The sequence below is a fragment of the Gambusia affinis genome, linkage group LG08 (genome assembly GCF_019740435.1).
Source record: "Gambusia affinis linkage group LG08, SWU_Gaff_1.0, whole genome shotgun sequence".
Taxonomy (NCBI): Eukaryota; Metazoa; Chordata; class Actinopteri; order Cyprinodontiformes; family Poeciliidae; genus Gambusia; species Gambusia affinis.
The window spans coordinates 17,753,611-17,781,375 of NC_057875.1; the positions used below are offsets into that span (position 1 = coordinate 17,753,611).

A 27,765-nucleotide genomic window follows, 5' to 3' on the forward strand; every position below is an offset into this window, starting at 1 on the left:
CCTGTTTTAAAATTTCAAAGATCAGCTGAAGACGTCCGCTGAAAATAAATAGAAATAATATCGCTTAAAACGTAAGCTACAACTGCTTCTAGAAAAGCTCTAGCCCAGCACTGCTTTAGTCATGCCTAGTATCTGTTGAATTTTACTACAGGTCACATTAACATTGTTCCTATATGATGGGGCAGTATGAGTCTCACTGTACTTTTCATTGGAATCCCATAGACTGGAGATTTTTCCAACAGAAATTTTAACTTAAACTGGTTGGAAGAGGAATGACACTTGTAATGAATGAGTGTAGAAATATGGTACTCCTTCACATGCTTATTAAGATTAATTGGCGTTATTTAAGAGACACAAACATTCTCACACATGCACATTAGAAACCTGCTGCTCTGGGTCTTCTTCTCAGTACTGTTGAAAATCAAATTGATAAAAATGAGTTAATTCATCATGGTTGACAGCATCTGCACTCCTGGGAACACAGAATATGTTCACACTTCCATGTGTTCACACAAACAACCATCAGCCAGGATCTCTGACACTGACTGATGAGTCAATTCATTACAAGTGTTGCCAAGGAAGAATCTACATCTGACACCTTGTCATCGCTGTTGCTTTGAGCACTGGCTGGTAATCATGTATGGTTGGCTTATGATGTCTCAGAGGTGTAGCACACATAAATCCTGGCAGAGGCACACGAATCTGCAACTTGATACATGCAGGCAAGGAAAGAGATGCAGGATAAATAAGCCCTTAAGCGCTCCAGCGATAATGTGATCTGCTTCTTCCATCATTCTCTTACACACAGAGACTATAGCGTTAGGTTTACAGAATATAGAGTGTCGGTCACTGCTATTATGAGCACTCAAATCAAGCCTGCGGTTAGGATTATGGTCACTTGCGCTCTTCCAATGAAATTAGCCTGTATCTCTAAAGCACCTCAATAAAGAAGTGAGAGTGTGAGCAGTCCATCTTCTCCAATATAAGACAAACACCTCACTTCCCTCAGGAGCTGCCAGGTTTTATATACAAGCATCTTGCAGACTTAGCCCAACTCCACCTTTGGTCTGTGTGTGGTCTCATTAATACCATCCAATCATTGTTCACAAACGTATTTGTATGTTTAAGCAGGTCAGATTAAAATGCTCATGTTTTTCAAGGTAACATGTTATAATATTTCTTTCTTTCTTCAGTACATGAGTTTGATTCCAGTTTTGCCGTCCAACCCCTGTGTGAGAAAAGTTCAGACGAGAGTCTTATTTTTGCCAGTTGTGTAACATGGAACAATTTCCGCTCTTGTACAGAGCTAGAGGCCTGGAGATAAAAGGGACAAAATAAACCTGCTGCTGCACAACAAGGGAATTGCTTGTTTACTGGAACAACCAGCAAAGTGTTATCAAAATCGTTACAAGGCAACTTAATGGGAGATGGGGGAAGACGGCAGAAAGTTAAAGATGCAGAAGCCACGCGATCTCCTGCTTTTTACTTGGGTCAACCAAAGAAAGACAATCCTACATGTTTTGGAAACACAATGAAATCCTTTAATTTGCAATCTTTTGTTTTTTCCTAATATTAACTTAGATTATTTGACTGTTTATTTTGTACAAATGCAAAGCCATACACTGCAATAATAAGTTGTGTGAGATTATTTATTTTTAGATACATTAATGGGTGATTAGGGACCAGGGGTCTAAAGTACAAAACCTTTAGTAGATTTTCAACTGAAATATACTGTACAATTAGACAAAGAAAATAATTTATGCTCTAAGAAACATAACTGTATAAAAATGTGTGTAGGCATGGTTCCAACAATATTTGGAATATTTGATTTCTACATCCCAATCAACATTTAATAGAAACCATGAGGGAACCTGTTCATGTTCAGGAGGATTTTACTAATGGAAAACTTTGAGACTCTGGTCCCTGCTCTCCTCAGGTCATCGACCAGGTTCTAGTGTGCAACGGTTGGTTCTTCGCCGCTCTCATGATCATTGAAACTCAACAAGACGAGATCTTTGATGAAGCCCCAGTTTGTGGAAGATTGACAGTTTCTTCCATTGTCTAATTGCAGTTGTTGCTTTCCCACCAACCTGTTTGCATTTTGTCTTGTAAATGTCAAAATGATAAATGGCCTGTACTTGTTTTTATCAGGTTCAGAGGACCCCAAAGCACTTCACATTACATTCATTCACCCATTCATGCACTCATTCACACACTGTAACCTATTTCTTTATAATGAATTACACATACATTTGTCCAGTTGAAATTCTTTCCTCCTAAACATGATGCAGCCAGAGATAGTCAGTAATGTTTGAGTATTCTGAAAGGATACTCTATTTTTGTTATTTGTTCAGCAGCGTACATGCTAAAATAAACGGTAAATGGTAAAAGATATTGAGTACAGAAGTGACTAAGGTCAGTTGTTAAAACATTAAATGGGTTTAAACTAAAGATCCTGTTCTCTCTGAGCTTGTCAACAGTACAGTAGCTCTATCTGCCTGAGTGAGCACACTGGAAGTAAATAAATCACTGCCTTGACTGCACTTTAGCAGTAATAAATACACCATGGCAGAATCAGGCTAAGCGAAAAGATCCTTTATAACTGCCTGTGAAGAATAGTGAGATTGTCATTTTGTCCAAACTGCCAGTTCTTTGCAGGTTAAAAAGACTGAATAGTTATTTTTCTTAAAACATTTACTGGCCACAGTTCTATGTAATATGTAGAACGCTTCTCTTTCATGCAAACTTATTCATTATTTAGAAGCATACACAAGCTTCAAAGTAGGTAATCGTAAGGTAATCTTCAAAGGGTTACAATGTGAAACATTTTTCTTTTGGCTTCTGTAGTTCAGTTTGCATATTTGATTTAATTCTGTCCATGTATACTCAAAATACTTTACTAAAACAAAAAAAACATAGTAGCCACATAATAGATCTAAACTTATTATCAAAGACAGACTTTTCCTCCCACTTAGCATGGTGGACAAAGCATACTACTGATTTACTTGTAATTAAGCAGTTAATCATCCTCATTTCACTGACTGACAGTAAGGAGAAAGAAGAACTTCAAGCTTTGGCTAAATGTGCGTGTATAAATGACGCATCTTAAAAAGGCTGAGGTATGTGAATGAAATGAACAGCTGTCATAAGATGTAAAATCTGATGAGATAATTTTTTCAGTAAGATATTAGGTTAATTCAAAGGCTGAATATTATTTCCTAGTCTTACTATGATGCCAACAACAACAACAACAACAACAACAATGCTTCCCACCAGGGTGTGAGGCACCTCGTTCAAGTAGGGGTTAAAACATCTCACAGTAAGGTGGAATACTCCTTTAGAGTGAAGAGACTTGGTCTTGTAAAATCTTATCATGTAAAAGCAGTAAACCTTATATACCAATGTATACTGATTTTTAAATGCAGGGGCTCTGAGCCTATCCATTTTTTAAATTATTTTTTAAGTATGTGTATTGTTCATCTCAGTTGCTTGGTGAGTTGTTTTTAGAGCAGTCAGAGATGCATGAAAAAAATTTGCATTACAAACACAATGCCGAAATGTTTGGGCTTAATTAATACTTGAAGAGTAACCCAGTTTAGGCAAGACAAAGCCTGGCCTTCTTCCTTTCGTTTCTGATGAATAAACCACATAGATGCACACAGATCACACCACTAAATCTAGCTACCCGTCCTGCTACAAGGCTATCCTACGTAACACTTGGGAACCTGATATATTGTTACAAACAGCACTGAAGTCAACGCGGAAGTTTTATGCATGCTCATAGCTTCTGAATGACCTGTCAAGCCCTCACACACATAATGGGAAGTGAACTGCAAGTTCCAGAAAACCTTCTGGAAAGCATCCATGGCCAGGCTGATTTTTGCTGATGTAGCAGTGCATTCCTAATCCTCAAAAAGCACAAATTTCAAGGTTAAATGAGAAAATTCTATAATTTTAGGGAGAAAATTGTTCAGGTTACAGATGTTTCACTGTGTGAAATGTCTGTTTTTGTTTAAATAAAATGTAATAAACACCAGACATGTTATGTTATCACTGCAGAGATCAAGTCAAAGTGTTGTGAAGGGATAAGTTAAGGGAAGAGGATTCTTTTCTTGATGTGTGCGGCTTCCTGAAGAGGATTTAATTAATGTTTCACTAATTAACAGCATGTGGATTAAAAGTGAGGCGCTACACCCTTAACATGAATTCACAACAAGTTGTTATTACAAGCTTGAGTTTGCAGTTTATTAAAACTCACACATGATGCTCACTAATTTTCACCCACAACACTAATCAGCAGGTTCAGGCGCAGTGGGGCATGTTGTACTGAGCGTGCTCTGAGACAGAACCCTTAAAGGCACATCTACTTCTTAAAGATAATGCCTGTTATCTTCCTATATGCTTCTAATATCAAAATCTGTCCACAGAAAATAATCCTGAATGGTTAGAAGCTTTTTCTGTCTGAAGTCACAATTAACATGCATGTATGCACACATATCGAAGAGTGGACTAACCAGGGTCCCAGCCGATATCCCAAGGGACGTAACCTAGTTCTGCTTGGGGATTGGGAGAGAGTGGCAGAAGAAACTTAATATGTATCATGTCTTCAGACCTTCCTTACAGATGAAAAACTGTTGAAACTCTAGGTCAGATTTCTACCTCTGTGTCAAAAACAGCAACCTAAGTAAGAAGCAACCCCCAGGATCAGTTTCTAAATTTTGTTAAGCCCAATAAGGCTGTTGAGGCAAATGTTTGAAGTCAGCTATAAATGAATAATAAGTTAAAGGAATGTTTTACCCTTGTTTATACAAATCAATAATGATCAACAATATCTGGCTTTTTTAAATCCCTTTTTTCTATTTTCTACAAAACAATTAATTAAAAACACTACTAAGCCAGAGGTCAAAGGTCTGAAAGTATTTTAAACTGCTTTTGACAACAGGAACTGTGTTGGCTTTGCAGATATTTTGCGTGGCAACAGTGTATTCTTTGCTGGAGCACTATGAGTAGAGCATACAATATTTTATAAGAAGCAGCTGATATGATAATTTGACACACTTCCTCATTTCACAATATCTTAATAAAGAAAGCAGAGATAAGAATTTAAATGAAACTGTGTATTGATAATGATATGAAATCATTCTCACACCAAAATCTATTCAGTTTGAGGTTACTGAAATATTATCTTGTGATCTTAAGTAATATGAATAATTATAATAGTAGTTATTTGCAGAAAGAAGAAAACATGTCTTTCACATCTGGCTGACATCGGAATATGTGTTGGATGCATGCATGATTAATAGGAGATTATATTTAGGAGTTCTGAAGCCTCTGACTTTGACACAGGAGACAAGAACTGCCACATTTCACATGTTAGATGCCTCAAAAAAGGACCTAACCCAATTCATACTGACCTCATTTAGCTAGGGATGCTGTTTGAGTCTGGAGGGGAAGAAAACAAAATTTGCGAACAAACAAGATGCGTGTGCATGTTCCGAGGTGGGAGTGTTTTCCCCGGGTCCTTGCATTAGTTACCAGGCTACAAACAGGTTGGAGCTCGTTTAGTGCTGGCCTGGCTAATGATCATTGTGTTGCTTTGAACTTAATTAGTTGATGAAGAAGCAGCTGTCTTTAGAAATCCTCGTCTACAAAATTCTGGATAACAAGTGGCATCCAGAAAAAGGAGCCACATGCATTTTTAATAAATTCTTGCAGAAAATATGTTATCTATAAAGATTCCTTTTGTTCAGTTTGTAAAGGAGCACATATTTGTGGTAAATCCATGAAAAATATCAGTTGTGGAAAAGGAAACACCAGCAAATCAAAGATGTAGTTTTAGTTAACAAGAAAGCAAAATATTAATCTAAGGGGAGAAAATTAAACGTTTTGTTGGATAGTGTCAGTTCTGCTATCACAAAGAGAACAAATGAAAACCTCAACAATCAAGACAGAATAATGGCAATTTGCTGAGTGCTTGTTACTCCCACTCACTGTAATGATAGTTCATTTCTGTCCCAGTTTTTATGGGCTAATCAGTTTTCCCTGCATCCATAATTATTAGGGATTCATTGTAACACACATCAAGCAAGTAGAGTGACACAAATCAAGAACACCCACACCCTATGTGTACTGTTTCTGCTTGATGTAATAAAGTGCTGAAAGGGAGATTTTTCATAAAGTTTTAATTTATGAAAAAGTTTCTATAATAATTTTCATCTGTTTTTGACCATGTGTGGATCTTAAGCACTGAACTCAGACTGCATTCCTCAACGGCCAGTGTCCTGCAACTTTCAGATGTGCCCCTTGTCCTACACACTTGATTTAAATGCCGAAAGTGTCTCACTAGCATGCAGTCAAACTCTAACGAGCTTTGCTAATGAGCTCATAATAGAGTCAGGTGTGCTGAACCACAGAACTGGAGGACTGGAGTTTGAAACCACTGATTTAAAGGCAGATTATGAGACACAAGACTCTGCTAAAGTCTGACGAGCCCCTAAAGCAGGGGTGGGCAACTGCAGGCCTGGAGGGCCGGTCTCCTGCAACTTTTAGATGTATCTCTACTTCAACACACCTGAGTCAAATAATGAGGTCATTAGCAGGACTCTGGAGAACTTGACTGCACTTAGGAGGTGATTCAGCTGTTGGATTCAAGTGTGTTGGACCAGGGAGACATCTAAGATTTGCAGGACACCGGCCCTCGAGGACCAGGATTGGCCACCCCTGCACTAAAGTTTCATTTGTGAGTAAAAGTTATGTGTCCCTTTTGCTATTTTGCTCTATTTAAACTTTCCCTAAAGCTACTTTAATGCTGTTTTTATCTTCTGGAAAATATGAAAAAAAAAAAAGATAAAAATTCAAATGAATGTGAACAAATGTAAGAAACAATTATTTCAAACGAGACCTGAAAACAAGAGTTACTAAAAATGAATGAGAAACAGCGCGCCTCTACAGGGAAAATGAACCCACCAATATAAAGCTGGAATATGAATAGGTTAGCTGGAGATATTTTTGACTCTACTTTTTTTAGTTATGGCCTCTACAAGGAGCCTGAACTGAATATAATTTATCAGCTACTGTTTCTGATCATGCTTCTGCTAAAGAGAAAAAAAATGTTTAGGAAAAAAAAGAGAGCAACCTCTAATATATGACTCTAGTGATTCTGCCTTGCAATGGCTAAAACATGAAAAAAGAAGCAGGCGAGCACAGTTACAAAAGATCCTCTCACAATAAGAATAATCAAATAGTAGAGATAAGAAAAATCAGAGTAGCTATGAAATCTGTTGATGAAGAAGGCTGAAATGCTTCTACCAGTGTCAGAGAATTTATTTTAATATTCTTTAAAAGCACTTCTAACTGCACTGTGTATGAATGGTGCTATATTAATATACTTCCTTTTCCCATAGCAACTTAACTGAAAAGCAGCTTCACACAAGCAACTATTCTAAGGCTTCAATATCTACAAACTCACAAGAATCTTAACCCTCTTCACAAGATTTTTTTATGATCTGTACGCTCAATTATTAAAACTACATATCTGTTGTATCTATGTTCAATGCACATTAAATTAGAGTGCTGGTGGAAAACATGAGTGCCGGATGTTGTTGCTGACCAAAGACATCCTTTCATGTCGTCCAGATGCAGTTTGATTTGTGAACTCTCGCCACTGGTAATTCACGCCTTGACATTTGGAAAACGTGTTTATTTGTCTGTTAAATGCCCACCTTTGGAAAGCAGCGGCTCTTGACAGTCGCTGTGTTTTCTAGCAACATAGTTTTTGTGCATTACGTGCAGTGCAAACTGTGGCCTGTGTTGAATTGAATTGGGTCTAAAAATTTGACAAAGTTTGATCAAAAATGGCATGGTATTTAATTTGGAGATCAATAATGCTGGTTATACTGATAACCATATTTTCTTATTTGGATCTCTTTCTATACATCAATAAATTAGATTGCTGGATTTTTAAATGTTTAATTTGATGATAACAACAGCTCTTGATATGAAATGCTGAACATGTTGAATATCTGAAAATATACATTAGTACAACTGCATTTTAATTTTGCCTAGATTATTTTTTTTTTAGTTCTTCTCTCTTTCTCACCTATGTTTTTGTGAGTGGTGCAAACAAAAGTGAAAATAATAAAACTGGAATTTTTAGCTGGTATTTGGGGGCACGCTCTCTGAATTTTCTCTTTCTTTTATTACTTTTTTCAGTTTCCCTCTAACTTTATTTATTCTACTTCTACAGTTCCTCTGCCTCTTCCCTTTGGCCTCTGAACATCCTCCTCTGGGTTGTGTGCAAGCACATACGTGCCAGTTTATCCTGCGGCCCATCTTTTTTTTTTGTTTTTTTGTTTTTACGTAAAATTGGATGGAAATAAAAAACAATCACATATATTCCCTGTTTGAGCATTCAGATTGGGACACTTCTGATCTGATTGCATTTATTTTTTTCTCGTGGTTGGAGTAAAACTACATAAAAACACTGTAGTTTTGTGCCTCCTGACAAACCTTTTAAACTCTGAGGTTTGATGTATTATCATGAGGTAGATTTCTGGTTCCCCATGCGCTACAATACAAGGGGTTTGCGGACATTGGGATTTCCTTTTATTGCATATATAAGATTATGTCTGAGCAAAAACTCAGAGTAGTAACAGAAGAGGTGGGGACTACCACAACCATTTGGGTAGTACAGCAGTTCTTTAAGATGGAGCGTAAACTCAGTGACGTTACTGACTTCCTGGGTAAGTGGAAGTGCACCTGTTTTGTTTTTTTTCTTTCGCTTTAATGCCACCATGTTACATAAAATAGCCATAAAACCATCCCAAAATGCCCTGCTCCTTTAGCTGCAACAACACCTAAGCTAAATGAGGTTAAAACATCCATCCATCCATTTTCTTACACCCTTGTCCCTAATGGGGTCGGGAGGGTTGCTGGTGTCTATCTCCAGCTACGTTCCGGGCGAGAGGCGGGGTTCACCCTGGACAGGTCGCCAGTCTGTCCCAGGGCAACACAGAAAACAGACAGGACAAACAACCATTCACACACACACTCACACCTAGTGAGAATTTAGAGAGACCAATTAACCTGACAGTCATGTTTTTGGACTGTGGGAGGAAGCCAGAGAACCCACGCATGCACAGGGAGAACATGCAGAAAGACCCCGGGCCGGGTATCGAACCCAGAACCTTCTTGCTGCATGCAAGGCAACAGCTCTACCAACTGCGCCACTGTGCAGCCCCAGGTTAAAACATTACTACTGTATTTCTGACTGACTGGCCACAGTGAACCCTAGACGCTCATAAACAGTTAATATGGCTATTTTTGCTGGTTTGTATTAAAAAGAAGTGGTTTAAATAGCAAAACGTTGGACTCTTTATCTCTCTCTGTAAATTATCGATCACTAATGTGAATAATAAAGAATCAACTCTCCAGATTATTCATCTGTAATTCAGTCAAAATAAAGACATGTTCCTTGAAATAATGTCTTGTATTTGGAAATACTTACCAAGTGTGTCAATTTGTCTAAACTAATTCTTATTTCAGGTTAGGGCTAATTGACCTCAAAAGCAAAAATAATTATTATCTGGGGCATTATTATATCAACCATATCTTTGGTATCCATGGGGTCTTTTGGTGCAATTTTCCAAAAACAAAACTTATCTGACTTATGTGAATATCAAATAGGGCATGCTGTAATATCAGATGAGCAGAAATGAATATCATTTATAAGCTACTGTTTCTAATCATGCTTCTGCTAAAGAGAACAAAATCTTTAGGAAAAAAAAGAGAACAACCTTAATGTTCTCAATATTTACTTAAGGGTGTGTGTCTTCATAGACACGCAAGACTAATACACAACAGTGTGTGATGGAGATCCAGGAATTAATGCATAAAAAAGGCTTATGCAAAGCCTGCAGACTGTGTTTGGATCATAACGTCAACAGAACAGAAAGTCGAATGGATCATGCTTTGCAGTCTATTGTTCAACAGGATTTCCGTGAGGCATTAGAGTTGTAGAAGGCACCATTCAAAGAACTGTGAATATGATTCTCAAAAGCATTGGGTCATAACCAAAATAGAGACTGACAATAAAAACATTTAGAATTATAATTAAACATATAGAATTAGTTTAGAATTATCCTCATATTAGCAAAGAGATCAGTTTTGATCATTGTGCACCAACAGCAAAAACCGAGTAACATTTAATAGTGTAAATCGCTGACTTCCATTCTTTCCTTACATTGCTTACAAACACAAAATCTCTGGTATAACTGGATCCTCTGCCTTTGTTTTTGTCTATAGTATATAAACACCTGTCCTTCTAAATGACCCATAATGCTTCTAAATTATTTCGTGGGAAGCTAGCTAAATATGCAGAAGAATTTCCCTTCATCTTTTCCAAATGAAGGCAAGTACCTTCATTTGGAAAAGAAAGAATGAAATGATCCCAAACTGATTGATGCTAAACTGGAGTTTTTCTAAATGAGGAAGCTAAACCGTGAGGGCTTTCCTGGCAGGAGAGTCTGATTTTCACTCCTATAGATTTATCTAAGTGAATAATGTAATATAGACAGCGTTGCTGTATCTCTGTCAAGCCAACCCCGGTCTTATGTCAGCAAAGATCTGGGTCACTACCCCCAAGTGTTTCCCACTGCTTTCATTAAACATTAACTATGTCTAAGTATATTTCTATGTCCTCGCCTCTGAAAACCCAGATGAGCTCCACTTGGAGAAGAAATACGATGCAAGGCAGCTGATATATTTCTCCATCTGTTCCAGTGAAAGGAATGTATGGAAGTTTTTGCTCGTTTTTTTTCATTGTTTGAGGAGCTTTTTCCTGTCTAAAAATGAACTGAGATGGAGTTTTTTTTTTTTTTTTTTTACAGTAAATATATAAAATCTAATAAACTGAACCACGTTTGTGTAAGACTTCTAAGATGGCTATTTTTTTAAATGGAAGACAAAAACTGTAACGGTAAAAGAATTTAGAGAAAAAGATGGCGTTCTCACCGAGGTCACGTATTGTATATCCCGGCACAGTTTTGTTTCCCGGGGAAAGTCGGCCAGTTCCAGGAAGTTGTCCACCACCACTTGGCCAATCAAATCGTGTCGTGAGAACCTGTCAAAGTCATAGACGCTGAAGTGCAGCTTGCGGCTTGACAGCTCAGCATATTCCACAGGAAACAGAAACACCTCCTCAAACACTGGGTTGAGAGTCTTGCGGTGCACCTTGGTTTGGTGCTTGTTTTTGCGGTCAGGCAGAAGGTAGATCTTGACATAAGGGTCTGAGGTCCCTGAGAAGTCCTTGGCAGGCAAGTCCTGGGCCTTGTGAATCTTCACAATAAGCTGCTCCAGGTCAAAGTCAAACTTTAGGATGAAGTGAAGACGACCGCAGCTGTCAGTCCGACGACCGTCTTCAGCATCTACAGATCGCTGCTTGTAGAGCTCTGGTTTTATCCGGCCCAAACCGGACAGGGAGTCCTGGCGTTGAAACTGAGCTGGGTTGAAGTCAGGATTAGACAGATTCATCTGACGACGAATGGAGTTATGCCTGTGAAAATGTATGTTAGTCATATGACATATCAGGTCTGACACTAATGCAGGCAGTAGCATTTAATATTATGGAATCTCAAAGCAACCGGTGCATATAAAACTTAATATATCCTTCTTAAAATGCCAGGTGTCTGTGACATACAAAACAAAATGTGAAATAATTTCCAAACCCTTTCTCCCATTTATATGGCAATTAATCTGTACAATGTAATGTGAGTATATGTCAAAGACAAATACCGCACGACTACTCCAATTACAAATTTCCACCAGAATGTTCAGAATGTCATCTGCAAGCACACAATTCAAAGCGCTGTGCACCTTTCGTGCCCCTGAATTTGTAGTGTCAGCATTCAGGATGCTGGACATGCAGTGGCTACGTGGGCATTGCTTCTAATGTGCCGTTTTCCTTATATATATAATGGACCCTGTCAAGTGGCTGGCAGCAGCATGGAACAAGTGGCAGAAATTCGGCTGGCACAGGCTGTGTTCTACGAGTGACCATGTCAAGGACTAATGGGTCGTATTGAAAAACAGACTTGGAGAAATTATCCAGACTTATCTAAAGTCTCAAAAGCCTGTCATTTAAAGGTGGGTCTGTTTATTTCCACTGTAACTGTTTTTATTTCAAGGCAACTTAAACAAAAAATTGTTTTCTAATAGCCATTGAGTTTTGGGAAACTCAATTCGTTTAGCTGTACTCAGTCTCTCATGAGCATTGAATTGAATTGAACACCAAATATTGAAACAAAACCTTCAGGGACTAATTTCTACTAACCGTACAGATGAGGTAGGCTCAGTAATTTGCCTCTGAACCCTGTCTCTGGCCAGAGTGTGAACTTGGTTCTTCTCCACTTTAGTCTGGGTCTCTAGCGGGATGTCGGGTGATGTGTGGCTTATCTTCAAGGCTGACTCAGGCACAGTCACAGCCGAAGGGGGGCCCGATGGTTCCTTCACACAACCATCCTCGCTGTACTCCCTTTCTTCTCCGTCCACCTAGACAGCATCCAGCAACACTTATGTTACTACAAACAGGTTGGCAGAAATATTACCTATGAATATAACTGTAGAATGAGAAACATGTTGCATAGTTTTTATTATCTTCATCACAATGGCGTTTGAAAAAAATGTAATGGTTGCTGATTGTTTCATAATTGGCTACTGTATTATGTGTATTCAATAACACACACAAGTGAGCTGTTTATTTTAGGTACTTGGTCGATTTTGAGACTGTATCCATTATAAGTCGCATTACTAAAATGAAACATCATCTCATGGAACACCTTCTTTACCTCTGTGAGGACAGGTTGTTGATCTCCTCCCAGGAAGTGTGCCCCCTTGAGGACATCTGGGAGGAAACGGCCACTTAGTGGCAACCAGCACAGTTTCCATGAGACAAAGAGAGAGACGCTAAAGAGCGCCAGACCACAGGTGGTCACCAGTAGGGACAGCAGACTCACCGATACATCTGCAGAGAAAGAGCAGGTGTTCAGTGAAGAGGCAGCAACAGCTCTGGCAGTGAAAAACGCTGGCACAGACAAACCTACAGCAGAGTTCCATGGATGGCAAGCTGGATTTATTCAGACTGCTAAATGAGAAAACAATGTGACTTTTTTTTTGTAATGCAACTATTACAAAAGATGATGCGGTCATGCAAGCACAGACCATAGACACTTTCAATTTGTGGTGTACCTTATTGATATTTTGATCCAACAAGATTATTATTGGATCAAAATACAGATAATAAAATGTTGATCCTAACCAGGTCAAAACCTTATCGGATTTTGATCCAATAACCTGACACCCTCTCTCTATGCTACACCTGCTAGACGGGGCGTAGCATAGAGAATAAGAACTGCAGTCTGGTTCCTGGTTTGCACTTTCTCTTTACTCACAAGTGGACTAAGATATAGTTCCACCACAGGGACAGATTCTCTGCATCATGACAAGTGACATTTTGCTTTGTAATTGATTAATAATTGCTTACATTCTCTTTGAACTTATCCCCAAATTTCCTTAATTGTTTTCTCGAGTCCTTGTCCACCTAAAGAACCCAGTGTTTCACTGACAGGCACAAGGGTGCAGCACTGAGGCACATTTATTTTAAAGCCAAAAATTATAGACTTTTCTTGTTCTAGGATGTAAGAATTTCACATCATTCATGGTGTTTCCTTCTAATGAATCTTAAACAGATCGGTTTAATTATTCATATTATGTATCTAATCCTGTTTGAGGAGGAAAGATATTTCCAGATCTAATACATCAAACAGAAAAGAACTAGGATTTTCTCTGCACTGGTTGTCAATCCAGCTAAATTTAATCAAATTAGATTCAAATTTACTCCCCAGAAATAAAATAATCTTATTTAAACTAAAACAATTGAGTTTTGTATTCATGTTTCTGCACATGGTCACCCACAGATTAGTATTTCTTCCATAATCCATACTTGACTTAGACAGTATCACAGAAAATTACCAATTAAGTACAATCACATGCATTAATGAGTCCCTTCTATTAGTGAACCTTCCACTATGTCATTCACGCTGGAGCTTATTCGTATAAACCTTGTTTAATCTGAATGATGACTGGAGCTAAAGTCAAAAGAGACAGAAGCAATGCAGTAGAGAAGCATTCTGAACCTGAGTAGAAAACTTTGGATGAATGTGGATCCAGTTAGGTTTGTATTTGAAAAAAAAAAAAAAAAAAAAGATCTGCCATGAGAAGATAAAAAAAGAGCTTTAGTCTTACTGCACATCTTTTTAGCAAAGGGGGGTTCACAACACATTCAGAAGTGGATGCACAATGATTGATGGATATTTGAGCTCATCAAACATGAGTTATGTTATCCATTAGCAGAGAAGAGGTTTTCCTCTTTAACAGCAGGGTAATAGAGCAGTGTAGAGTCAGACAGATGATGCTCCCTAGTACAGCTTTCTTGGGAAGCAGCCTTTCAGTAAGTCATCTAAAAACCATGGCTGAGGCGGTCTGCTGAGGTCAGATGCTTTTCAAGGGAGGGGTTTCAGAGCTGAGAGCGTCCCCCTGTATATGTCTCTTTGGACGGTTTTCTTTGCTGCTAGTCATTCCAAATTAGTTTCAACAAACTGAAGGAACATCTGAACTGTTGAGCAACACCAAAATTTATGATCCATTGAGCACCCACAATGTTTCAAGGAGGATCATTTTCCATGTGCATTGAAAATTCTGGAAAAAAATATATATATATGTAATTTTTTAAATATAGAAGGTTTGAGTTTCCAGAAATTATGCATTCTTCCAAGACATCAAATGCAAACATCTGAATAAAGGTTACTTATACTGATATGTATTTAAATCACATCATCCATCCATCAACAGTTACAGAATTTATTAGAACACCAAGCAACGACAGTGTTTTGTTTTAGACACTTCTATTTTTTTTAAAACTGAGAAATTAAAATACTTTATCAGATTTCTATAGTGTTTAGAAACCTGAAACTCCAATGGAAATAACTTTAAATCCAGTGGTTGTGTGCAAAATGCTAACACTATAACATTCTCGTAGTTCATTGCTTGAATTTTGTAATGCTGTCTTGTCCATGATAATGCCTCTAAATTCAAACCACATTATTAAAATGCAAAGATGTAGAAATTAGGATAGTCAAATGGTTTCCATAGCAACTACCACTTGCTTTGTCAGCAAAGCAGGTGGCTGTGAACGTGGAACCGGTGTGCCAGGAACAGTTTTATGCTCATTTAATTCATATTTTTGTCAGTGTAGTACGCTGATTGTTGTGAAAAAAAAAGTTCTTGATATGAGTTTCATAAAACATAATTAAACCTAAAAGAGGCAGCTGAACTAAAAAACTCAGCATCTCTGCAGCTAAACAATTCATGATTGATCAAAATGTGGAGCAGACTTTTAAACTAGACCTGATTTACCAGCCATCAATGAAGCACATAGAGAGCAAGTTATTCCAGCAGTGAAGAGTGGGAATAACTCTTCACTGCTGGAAGAGTGGAGAGTTAATAAACTGGTTTAGCAGAGGATCAGAAACAGCCAATGAGAAGAGACCCAAATCAGACTGCCAGAAATTGATATAAATAGATGATGTTTGCACCTTTGCAAAATGCAGAATATGTATATTAAATTTTGTAACGTATAGTTTATGAGTTAGATGTAACTTTTGACACCTATTCGACAAGTAGTCGAATAGGTGTTAAGCAATGTTAAGCAAAACTTGGATATTTTAGCTTTATGAGTTGTTTGTGCATTGTTTACGCATCAAAGTAACATGAAATGTTCATGTGCATGTGGCCAGGAATGCTTTCCATAACTTTGTGCACCTGTGGCCACAGAACAGATTGGAACGCAGGTGACTTTAAAAAGCATTGTGATTTCTTTTATATTCAATTTTGCTCTTATTGTTACAGAGGCAATAAAAAATAACTACCTGCTTTTATTTTCAGCAGACATGTTTTCATTTCACAATCCTACCTGCATCGCAGTAAACATCCCCACTGCTGCCTCGCTGATGGTTTTGCCCACTATTTTGGGTAAAAACCCCACACAAAATCCATTGGTCTGAGTCAATTAACTTTTAAAGCCTTTTTGAAACCCGTTGGGTGTCTCTTCCTTTGAAGTTCTTTTGCAGCGTGCAATCAAGACAGTAAAGTCTCCTCTCTATTGAGTTAATTGGATTCTGTTAATCAGTAAGCCCATTCGTCACTGAAGGAAGTCAACAATTACAACTAAAAAAGGTCATAGGTTTTCTAAGTAACTCTCTGCAGTGGGGCTGCTTCTTTTTATGTGACAATGAATGCAGAAATAATGGTAACATAATCAAGGTTTCTGAAAACCAATAATAGTTAAAGATGATCAATATAAACAGTGCAATCTATAATGGAAAATTTCAATTTCCTGGTTGTCATTTAAAGACTCCACAAGAGCATCTTTTTAGTTTTGGCTAGTGCAGTAAAATCATGATGCATTAGGTTTCACAAAAGAAGACCAGCGGTAGTGTTTTACTCTACATTGTGTCAAATGGACTAAAGGTGTTTTCCTGCCCCTGAAGCTCATAAAACTTTAGAACCCCAAAGTGAACTGACACAGCAACAGCTTTATTGATTTCAACAAATCTCCCTTTGATGAGGCACTGTGTACACAAACACCAGGTTTTAGTGTGGCTGATGATTGTCTAAGGCTTATTTGAACTGAGAATTGTGATTCACAGCCGAAAAATAGAAAGTAAAAAAAAAAAAAAAATCCCACCCCCACAAGCTTTGGGGGTTCAATATGCTGCCAGCTGCACATGTTTACCTCTTAAAATAAAAGCATAAACACAGCTACCACTTTACAATGTTAAGCAAAACTTGCTTAATATTATTTATTTTTTTCATAAATAATCAATTGCTTTACCAGTACTTCAGCTGGAGATTAGGTAAAATAAAATTGTATTCAGCTCACAGTCATTTCCCATAATTACTCAATCTGCCTTTTTTTGCGTAAGACAAAAGAGTCAACCTTAGAGTTTTCCAAACTTTTGACAAATACGGTAAGTCATATTTTTACATTTTAGTTTCTTACATCTATTTCTTATTCTATACAAAAAGTCGTAGCCAATATCTTTACATTTAGGCAAGCACATTATTTAAAATAAATGTTGGACCTTAAATTTTAAATTGATCTGTTCTGGACTCCAAGACAAAACTTTATCCCCATTATTTGCTTATCTACTGGGTGGTTTTATGTCACGTATAGTTTTAAGCAACAAGCAGTGCTCTTGCCTATTGCACAGCTACAAACAACTGGGTGGACATTATTTTGGTGATGAAAAAAATCTAGGTTTTCCTAGACACCCTTCACAGTTTTGTCTGCACAGTGAAAAACTGCACAGCTTTTTCCTGTATGTTTTTTTATCTTCATTAACTGGAACTACAATGATCTATGACACAAGCTGACCCATCAACAAGTCATATCAAAAGTGAGGGTAAACATGGCAACATTCAGCTAGTGCTCCAAATGAAAACATGCTCATAAGGAGCAACACGTGACCTGACTAGTGAGGAATAATGCACTTTTTTCATAATTGTTTAACCCTGAGCAAAAACTTTACTTCTCTTCTGTAAATTCAACTTATTCCCTAAACTGCCACCTAACAGAATTTGCTTACATTTTTGATTGTCAACACTACACCTCATTATAATATAAAGAGTTGATTAAAAATTTACCAGCTAAAATGGCATGTTTCTGGTATTAGATTTTGTGGTTTTTTCCATATTCTTTGTGGAGAATTTTTTTTTCCATTTTTGTCTCTGTGGTACACACATAACACATCATGACTGCATACCATGGTCCCTCTGCCTCTCAGTAAGATTCATTATCCATCCATTACATTGACTTCCAATGAGTTCCAATCATCTATTATCCAATAGATTGCACAGCCACCTTTACCAGGAATGACATTATAGATTTGCTGCTTTGTTTGAGATAATGACTCAGTTTGAGAAAAGCTTCAGCTGCCATAAAGATGGCATCACAGTTGCCTCTAGAATACTTTGAAATACAGAAGAGTATGGCATGTTGGTAGTTCACTGACTGCAAGATGTTTAGATTCTATGTCCTGGTCTTATGGTTGCAAAACAAGCCCAAATTATCAGCTTTCCATCCCAGTTGGTACAAAGTGCGTCTGCATTAGAAATGTGTTTAGTTTTCCAAAAACACGCTGTATCATAGAAAAAGTCTTAATCTGTAACTGTATAACCTGAAGGTTGCTTCATATACGTAATCAAAGTTTTCTGGCCGGTCGCTGACTACAAATCTTTAAAAACCCGACCTGCTGATTCCGATTTTGGCCAATACTACATTTTTATTATTATTTTTTTGTCTTAAATGTTGTTCAGTTTTCAACAGTGGGGTGACTATTGTTGACTGCAAAAGTGTAGACTTGACATTTTTTAGGTCATCCAGATGTCCCACAGCAAACCATAGTGGTCTACTTTTTTAGTGCTTAGTTTGAGCTGCTTTATGCCATTAAAACTGTTCTTTGTGCAGCTTTGGGTTCTGAGCTCCAAAACAGGCCAAAGTGCTCCACTTTGCTTTGAAATTTTAACAGCACAAAACTGCACAAACTTAGCTGTAATAGTTTATTCTATTTGCTGGAATCTTTCACAAATAAGGTTTTTGTATCTGCAGGAGACATGGATAAGTCTGAGGAATGTTTATTTGATGTGGTAAGGAATTATGTACATTTGTCCAATTCTTCACTAAATAATACCATAATAATAACACTGACAAATGGTTAATAAGTCCTGGATGGAAACGGTAACATCTCTGTTAATGGAAAAGGCTATCTGCAGAAATGTGTGACACTCTTTTCCTAACAGCTTTGCAAGAGCAAAACGGGATTCACGGAAAGAAGAGGAACACACACGGGTAGTTGCATGACATACTGAAGTGGACGCGGTGTCCCTCAGGTGGTCTGCGCTGTTGTATGAAAGGAGTGTGCGGATATGAACAGTTCGAAACCACGTGACTGTAGGTTGACTGTTTGGCTTCAGACGAAACATGTGTGAGCCTATAGAGTGACCAATTAACTTGTGAAAAGAAACCAGAGTACCAGGAGAAAACCTACCCATACACAGAGATATTCTCCACACAGGCCTGGATTTGAACATTGGACCTTCTTTCTTTGAGGCAACAACAATACTGACAACTACTCTGGCATGCATTCCATAAACCTTCTAATATTAGTAAATGATTCAGCCTTATGGTTATACAGTTATTCCAAGCAGATAAGACGGAGAAAGCCAATGATTATGATAGAATTGTTTTTTTCCTCCAATGTCCGGCATCATGCACAGACCCAGGTCAAGGTGCAGCCTGTGGCTATCTCATTAAACGCTTCTATTTCCAATTGGAACAATCTTCTATGCTCAAAACATGTTTCAGTTCATGAAATAGTTACAGCCCAGTCAGTTGTGGGTCAATAGCAGGCAGACAGAGACTGAGGAAAAAGGACACGGTGATGTAAGGGCCTTTGAATGGCAGTCATGTTTTAGAAGAACATTTACAAACAGCTGATAGATAAGAGCTGTACATACATTCATAGACATTTTTAAGAGAGGACAGGAGAGAAGAGAGGAGTCATTAACTTTATTGGGTTCACTCAAGAACATCACCAGAGGCTTAAAGATTTCTAAACCAAATATCCAATAATGCCATGTTGCCAAGCAACGATACCTCCAAAATGCAATCAAGGGTGTAATGAAACCAAACCTTTCTCTCGGCATTTAATCAATCTCCCAACTCGGAGACCAAGAAATGAACGTGATTCTGCCTTTCAACATTTATATTTCAACATTGCTCTCATGTGTGTGATTTGGTTCAATCTGTTCTGCTTGATGGAATATGAAACAAACTTATTTAACACTTAAAATCATTGTGCTGTATAGTTAGGCTATAGATGCAGCAAGCTACTAATTTGAGCACACAAGTATTTATGTTATTTAAACATTTTACACAGGATAAAAGGAAATATGGTACTTACAAATTCTGCCAAAAGTTTCAATCTGTACAGTTTTATAGGTTAAAACTGTAACACATACAGTTTAAATCTGTTTAGTTTAAGTCACGTTAGTTACTTCCCCAGCAACAACCTTCCCCATGTCAAAGTTTGATGTTTTTTGTCTCAGTTCGTTATTCAAAGCCTTATTTATTTATTTTATAACTAGTTTTTGTCTTGAAAAATCTAGAACAACAAATAATAAACGGAACACTGGTAAGTGTGGTGTATATACTAATAAGATATACTGGAAAACAGTAGATCCTGTTTTCTTAAACAGATCAGCTGTGGCAGCTTGACTTATCTTGTAACTAGATAAGTTACAAATTCAAGTACATAGACTGGTGATGGTGGACCATCTTTAAAGCCACGTGATGTTATGGGGATTTCAACAGATGTACCAAATTTTTACAAAAAGTACTTTGACATGCCACTAGTGTAACTGTATCATTGAGTCTAGGACCAGGTTTGACTTAGTCAATCATTGAGGACATATACAATTCTGGCCGACGGCTCTGAGTGGTACAGTGATCTAGCATTGCACATAGTGTCCAGACACCGACTTAGTCGGTATACTTTTCCGTATGCTGCCATCAAAATAACACCGACCCAGTTAGCTGTTTGAAAATGGTCCAATCAAGTGAAAAAAGAACAAGCCTAGACTTTGAAAACGATGCTGATTGGACTCAGCAAATTATGTGTTTTGTGAGATGATCGTAGCTGAAATCGTACCTCAAACTTTGCAACTGCAGGCTTTTTTTATGTTTGAAAAGCCATTGAACAAATCAACTTCAGCAGAACAAGATGGGATTATAAAAATAGTTCTTTCAATGTCTTATCTCCTTGCCAAACAGAGAAACTGAGCAAATGTTTGTGAAAACCATCATGGAATTTGCTTTGCACATTATCCTCCTGGAAGAAGCTGCACCAGAAGCCTGAAATAATCAGACACATTTTAGGGAAAAGCAAAGAGAGACTTGGCCACTGAGTTTAATCATTTTTACAGCCACAGCCCATATATATTTCAGTTTACATGTGTAAGAACATATTTATAGAGTACAGTAAACATAAATAATCTATTTTAACCTGAAAATAGTACAAATGTTTCCAAGAGGCATACTAAAAATGTGCAGTAAATGTGACACTAGAAAATATGGGCAAGAAAGCAGACTTTGTGATTGTGCCACCAATCTTATCACCCACAACAGGCGGCATTGTGAAGTTCCATCAAGTAGCGAGCACCCACATAAAAATAGTGGCACAGTAGTAATACAGTTTTACAAATTTCACAGCTGCAAAGACATATTCACTTTTCACAGGGTAGCTGATTACAACTGACCACAAATTTTAAATGTTTATTGTGCAATTTTCACCACACGTTAGGTGGAGCGGTTAGAACTGGTTCTGTGAACAGGTTTGGTTTGTATTGGAAGTTTCAGTATCGACTGATTGTAATCTGTGTGGCACAAGTACAAAGATTACTTAATCAATCAGTTAGACCCAGAATTCTTGATTGGGTGTGTGTGTATCGGTTATTTTACACAGTGAAATGCAAATGTTACTTTGCACACGTTGCAGTTTTTCATGATTGCTGTTCAATATCTTTTCTTTATACAATAAAATAAGCTTCTGTTAAAAATGCATTCTTCTCATTCACTGAGATCAAATTTCAAAATCAACAAATATAAAAAAAAAAATGTCCAAATTCTAAATGTTTTTTTTGTTTCCCAGTAAGTGGGAAAAAGCTTTCATCCATTCATTCATCCATCCATTAACTAGCTTATTCAGGTTGGGTCTCAAAGAAGGGCAATTAGGCATGCTGCTGGGCAAGGGATAGGAAGCTGCATCATAGTATTGCACTATTGGCAATAGTTTGGTAGTCATGACACCTTTTGCAAGGAGAATAAGCCACAGGAGGTCATTGCTGAAGAAACTGGAATAAGGTCTCATGCCAGGCTTCATTGACCCAGTAAGTCTTTTAAGTTTAACCAAGAGAAACTGAGTAAAAACAAAAAAGTTGTTTTCAAATGATTACATTCCTTATGAGGGGTTTAAAGCCATCCAAACCAACCTGGCCCTCAGCTATAAAAAAGTGATTGACCGCTGTGTCTAATAATCTGCTCAGGAGCTTGCAGTTCAGAAATTTAAACGTGAGAAGTTGTTACTGGTAATAGGTTCATAGAAGTAGAAAGAGGTCATTTCAATCATTCAGTTGTTCAATTTCAATTATATACCCAGATTGATATAAAGCTAATCACACATAAACTATTTTAATTCCCCTCATCAGCTTTTTTTTGGGGGATTTGCTGACTGTAAGTCAGGATCATTTTCAATCAATTGTATTTTCGTAATATTTATATAATATCAGTTTAACCAAACTGTTCAATAAACAATTCAAATGATTCTATTCCATAGTATACACCCCAAGACGCAAGCAGAAAATCTATCCTTTGTTGTGACTCTGTTTTTTTCTGTGAGCCACTTATTTGGGCCTCAGCTGCACAAGGTCCACATTGAGACTCTTACAGCTGCCAAAATGAGGGAAAAAAAAACAGAAATATTGAGTATCACTGCTAATCTCCACCCTCTGCCACAATGATCAGAGGGAAAATTGGTTGTTGGGAATCAAACCGTGTATGTGCGTACATTAATAGTAGTCTACAAGAGGAAGTGGGTCATACTGTCTCTGGGGAACCAATCTGGTAGCTTAAACCTTCTATCAAACACACATGTTTAATAATGGATTGTAAAAATTTTAAAGGGTGTGCTTGTTACAATTTAATAAGGGCGAAATAGTAAAATGAACAAAACGTGTGGACATGTACTGCATATTATCTATCAAGTCCATCAGTACAAGTATTTCCATTCATTTTTATTAGATTAATTTAGATATATTTCATGGTGGTTTTAGCAACAGAATATTTTTACAGTTAGCACCTGAGTCCAATAGCTGAATCACCTCCCAAGTGCAGTCAGGTTCTACTGGGGTCCTGCTTATGACCTCATTATTTGACTCAGGTGTGTTGAAGTAGAGACGCATCTAAAAGTTGCAGGAGACCGGCCCACCCCTGCTCTAATCTCATCTTTGAAGGATTCTGCCCAAAGACCCTTGACGTTCCAAGTTAAGGTCAGCAGTGCACCATTTCAACCATAAACAATGCTGGTGGCGCACCACTTCCCTCTCGTCACCCAGGGGTTTCAGACATGCTTCTGCAGTTCAGACGAAAGTTGACCATCAAACTGCGACTTAAGATGTCCTGGTCCCAAGAGCACAGATGGACATTTGGCTTGAACATCGTGCTTGCTTTGAAGACTCCATAATGAGCACAGAAGTCCAATAACAAAACAAGATTTGGGTTCATATCGAAGGGACCATTCCTCCCAACCACGCTCCTCCAGTTCTCACTATCATTGCCCACATGAACATTGAAGTTCCCCAGCAGAACAAGGGAGTCCCCAGGAGAAGTGGGGCAATGATCTGAACTGCTACTAAGGCACATCAACACAAACAGAATTTAATACAGGAATGCTGGCTTAATGAAAGGTATGTTCAATACCTGCTTAAATGTTATTTTAAGGTACTGTTTTATCTGAGAAGAGACTCATTGGAAAACATAATCTTATCAATTTAATGTTACTTTAAAGAGGTGTGTGATTTTACAGACACATAATGCCACTTTATACCACAATCACATAACTGTTAATTTCAGTTGTTAAAAAGCTACTATACATCAAGTATGACTCATAAGAAATTTGACTTAGTAATTTAACACCTTGGAATTGGGCATCTGTTGCTTTAAAAATTCCCACTTATTCTGAAACTCTGCCTTCAGACAGTCATCACAACATCGCTCCTCTATTCACCCTTTAAAAACGTTTTTGCTAGCTTTGCACTTATAAGTAGCTCATATAATGAACTCAGCAGAGTTCCACCAGATATTTGCTAATTGCTGCTGGGTAGTCTGAAGGAGCTGAGCGGGGGGAGGTTCTGAGGGAGGGATGCTCTGTGATGTGGAAGTTCAACTGCAGCTCTGAAGAAGAGCTGCGACTCAAAGGCAGTGTTCAGTCCACCCAGGCGTTTTGCACAGCTTAATGGTTGCCAAAGGAGACTAAAGTATTTATCAAACCGGCATGAAACTCCAGATATGTTTTTGATAAGGGAATAACATTATATCAAGATGTAAAGCTTGCCATAACACTGCCTCTTTAAAAGAAAAAGTAGTATTTTATTTATATTGAGAGCCCCATTATGGTTTTATGTCAAGCAGCACCCCTGGTTTGTACAATAGATTTAAAATGAATCCTAGAGGTTCACATTGCTGATCTTAGTACTGGGACTTGTGATTGATAATGGGTGGGGCTGTTTCTCTCTCTCTTACTCCCTTTTCCAGTCTGGTTGAGTGAACAGCAAATAAAGCCAGCAGTTCTATCCAGGTGATGTAAAGGAAAAGCTTGCTCACACACTCAGATCTACAGTGCTTTAAATCCAGTGGATCTGAAGGATCTGAGCAACAAGTTTACAGCTTAAACTTCTGAATTACTAGTGAATTTGGACCATGCAAACCTGTAAGTGTATGTTATTTATTTTGTTTTTATTTATTTATTTACTTTTTACATCATAAAATCAGGGGTTGGCCTCCTTTCTTAAACTGCCCATCGATTTAAAAAAATGAAATTAAATTAGTGTTATTCTGCAATTCAATTTAAAATGTTAAAGTATCAAGTAGATCAGGTGCCATCTGTTTAAATGTTACATTTTATTTCTTTAAAGAGGAAAAGGTCCCTCGCATTTTAGCGCAACGCAGTTGTTGAAATAAATAATAATATTTTTTTAAAAAAAAGCTTCACTCTTGTTAAAACATCTTCTCAAATAGCTCCACAAACTCGCTATTTAATTGTATAATATAGCCTTGATTCTGACTAAACAGTAACTACAGTGAAAGGCTTTGTATCACAGAGCCTGACCTGAGTCCGTGTAGCGCGGTCTGGCTAGGTCCCTGAAGTAGTAGATGAAATCCAGACAGTTGTCGTCCTGCACCTCTCCCTTTGAACACAGGTCGGATAGCAGTTCCAGCGCCTTTCGACAAATCTCATCCTCTCTTTCTGCAGGCATTGCCTTCCAGCATCCTTCTGACTGCTCCGGCTGATCCTCTTTACCCCGCACACGAACACGCACCCACTCGGCCAACCGATCGCTCCGTCTCACAAAAGCAACCACCGGCGTAAAGACGCACGACAGAAAAAGAGAAAGATCACCAAATAGTTCCTGCGCGCTCGGCGCATTCGCGAAATCTGCTGAAAGTCGATTTATCCAAAGTTGAAGTGAGTTTGAAGGGAGGGGAGACGCGCAAGGTTTAGGGTGAGATTTAAGAAGTTTTTATCTAATAAAAAAAAAAGAAAATCCGTGTTTGTTATGTTCAGTATTGCTGTTATACACCTTCGTTTTCCTCTGATTGCTTTTTGTGCTCGTCGCTCAACGATGCTTCTGAATCACTCCTTCTCCAGGCTTTGGCTGCGCCAGTCAAGGTCCCTCCTGAATGAATGCGATCCTTTCACCGCGCTCACTTATTTCTCAATGCACTGATACAAAAAAGACAGACAGGAAGTTGAGCCTCCATCAACACTCCCTCCTCCTCTTTCACCACCATCACAAAGCCATCCAGAAACCTAGCGTTGAAAAGCCCCAGTCCTTCCTCTTTCAAAGGTGCATCTCAGTGAATCATGTCTTAGGTTAGCTATTTTCACTAATTCAATTCAAAAAGTTGGAAAAAAAAAACACTTGATAATATTTATTCAGTAAAATTACTTCTGTTGATTAAGGTCAGGGGTCTGCAGCTTTTAAGAGCCAAGAAAAACATTATTGCAGGAAACCTGAAGTCATTTGTTGAACCACTACTTTCTATTTCTATTTGCTCTAATGCCAACATAGAGCTAAAAGAATATTACAAGTACTTTATGTTGCTCAAATAGATTAAACCTGTATTAGCAATTTATATTAGCAAATTGTATTTCATATTATAAAATACAGGATTTACAGGTATTATAAAATATAATTTTAAGCCAAGGCTATTGGTCGTCATTAGGTCCTTGTTATAGGTGAATCTGCTGATAACAAAAGCCCAAAATTTGTTTCTCAGAAAATATAATAATAAATATTAGAGATATCAATGATAACATTATTTTTCATATAGTGTCCAGCAGACGGTCATACTCCCTCCACAAGATGGATCATCTAAAGTTCTAGGCTGAAGAAGGTGGAGTTCACACAGTGCTGTGTTCAAGTTGAGTAGAATGATAAAGTATGGTTAAAAAAGTACACAGAGAATTGGAAAGACTGGAACCTTCAGGAGAAACCAAAGCGAAGCCAATTCAAAAGACTGAGATTTACAATGCATGTACTGCAGTTAGATTCAGTGCTTCAAGAGAGTTACCCCACTCTGATGAATCTTGGACATTGTTTAAAACTGTCACATTTCATGCATCAAGCCAGTCCAGAACCAGAGACAAAAATCTGAACAACAGTAAGTAAAAAAAAAAAAGGTGTGGACTATGCTCGGTGATGCTGAATTTGTGTTTCATCTAAGCCAAGGTCGCAGAGCCGAGAGGAAGAGCAGAGAGTCATGAGAATCCAAGCACCTGTTTTAAGTCAAAAATTTCTAGTCAGCATGTTAACACGAGGTAATGAAGTTAATTCGGTATGCACTCCTGGGAAGCACATGTTAAAATGTAGTAGGGGGCCTAAACACCTGAGAAGGGCCGCATGCATGAGCCTGACCTTTACTGAGCCAAGTAATGAAGGGCAAGAACGACAGATAAATGTCACATTAAAGCTGCAGTAAAGGAAGCTAAGAAAGGTCTCCCTCCTCCATCTCTGTTTCTTGCTGTGGATTTTTGGCTCTCATTAGATTAATAGAGGATCTTTAAACCTACAAAATTGGCAAATAACCACAATGAGTTGTTATTGTGGTGTACATCTGTGTCTTGTGTTCAGCCCTGTTCCTCTGATGCAGCTAAATAAATTTCAGTGCACCTAATTAAGCTAAGTTGCCTAATAAGTGGGCAGGGATTTATTATTGTATAAAACAACATAATTTTGGGTCCACTTCCCAGTTATGTTGATCTAACATACAAAGCCCAAGTAAAAATAAATGTAAGTTTGTTTGTATCATGATAAACAGTTTAGGGGGGTGTGAATACTTATACAGTCATGTAGGTTGTTGTTTAATAAGGTTGCAGAACCAAGTTAGAGCAAGTAGATCTACTTGACCCCTTAACCCTCACCCCCGGAAAGTACAATGGATAAACAGAACGCAGGCGTTCTGCTGCATGAGGGTTTTTAAATTAGCTCTTTATCTCTTAAGTGATGAAAGATAATTGCAAAATGATTTAAACTCATACCAAATGCCTCATATTGTGGGAAAAAAGTAAAATAAATTCCTGACAATTTGTTTTGGTGGAAACTCAGTTATTGTATTTCATATATTTTGGCCTGTACAGCCTTATGGTCTTGGGTTCAGATCTCAGTGGAGGCCATTCTCCTTCAAGATTGGTTGTTCTCCATTTGCTTCAGTGCTTTTTTTCCTAATGTAGTCCTGTTTCCTCTCACAGTTCAAATGCATGCAGACAAATAGTAACTGAATAGTGAATTTGTTTGTGTGTGTACACACACAAACAA

General features: G+C 37.8%; 1 protein-coding gene across 1 annotated transcript in view; it reads right to left on the reverse strand.

Moving 5' to 3' along the window:
• The window catches only part of syt9b (synaptotagmin IXb), a 35,876-nt gene extending 10,218 nt beyond the window's left edge, over window positions 1-25,658 (reverse strand). Inside the window, exons 1-4 of the mRNA XM_044125057.1 lie at window positions 25,056-25,658; window positions 12,843-13,018; window positions 12,329-12,546; window positions 11,011-11,551 (exon numbers count right to left, since the gene is read on the reverse strand). Of these exons, the coding sequence (XP_043980992.1) occupies window positions 11,011-11,551; window positions 12,329-12,546; window positions 12,843-13,018; window positions 25,056-25,203 (1,083 nt within the window). The 5' untranslated portion in view covers window positions 25,204-25,658. The remainder of the gene's footprint in view (window positions 1-11,010; window positions 11,552-12,328; window positions 12,547-12,842; window positions 13,019-25,055) is intronic.
• Window positions 25,659-27,765: the final 2,107 nt, after the last annotated feature.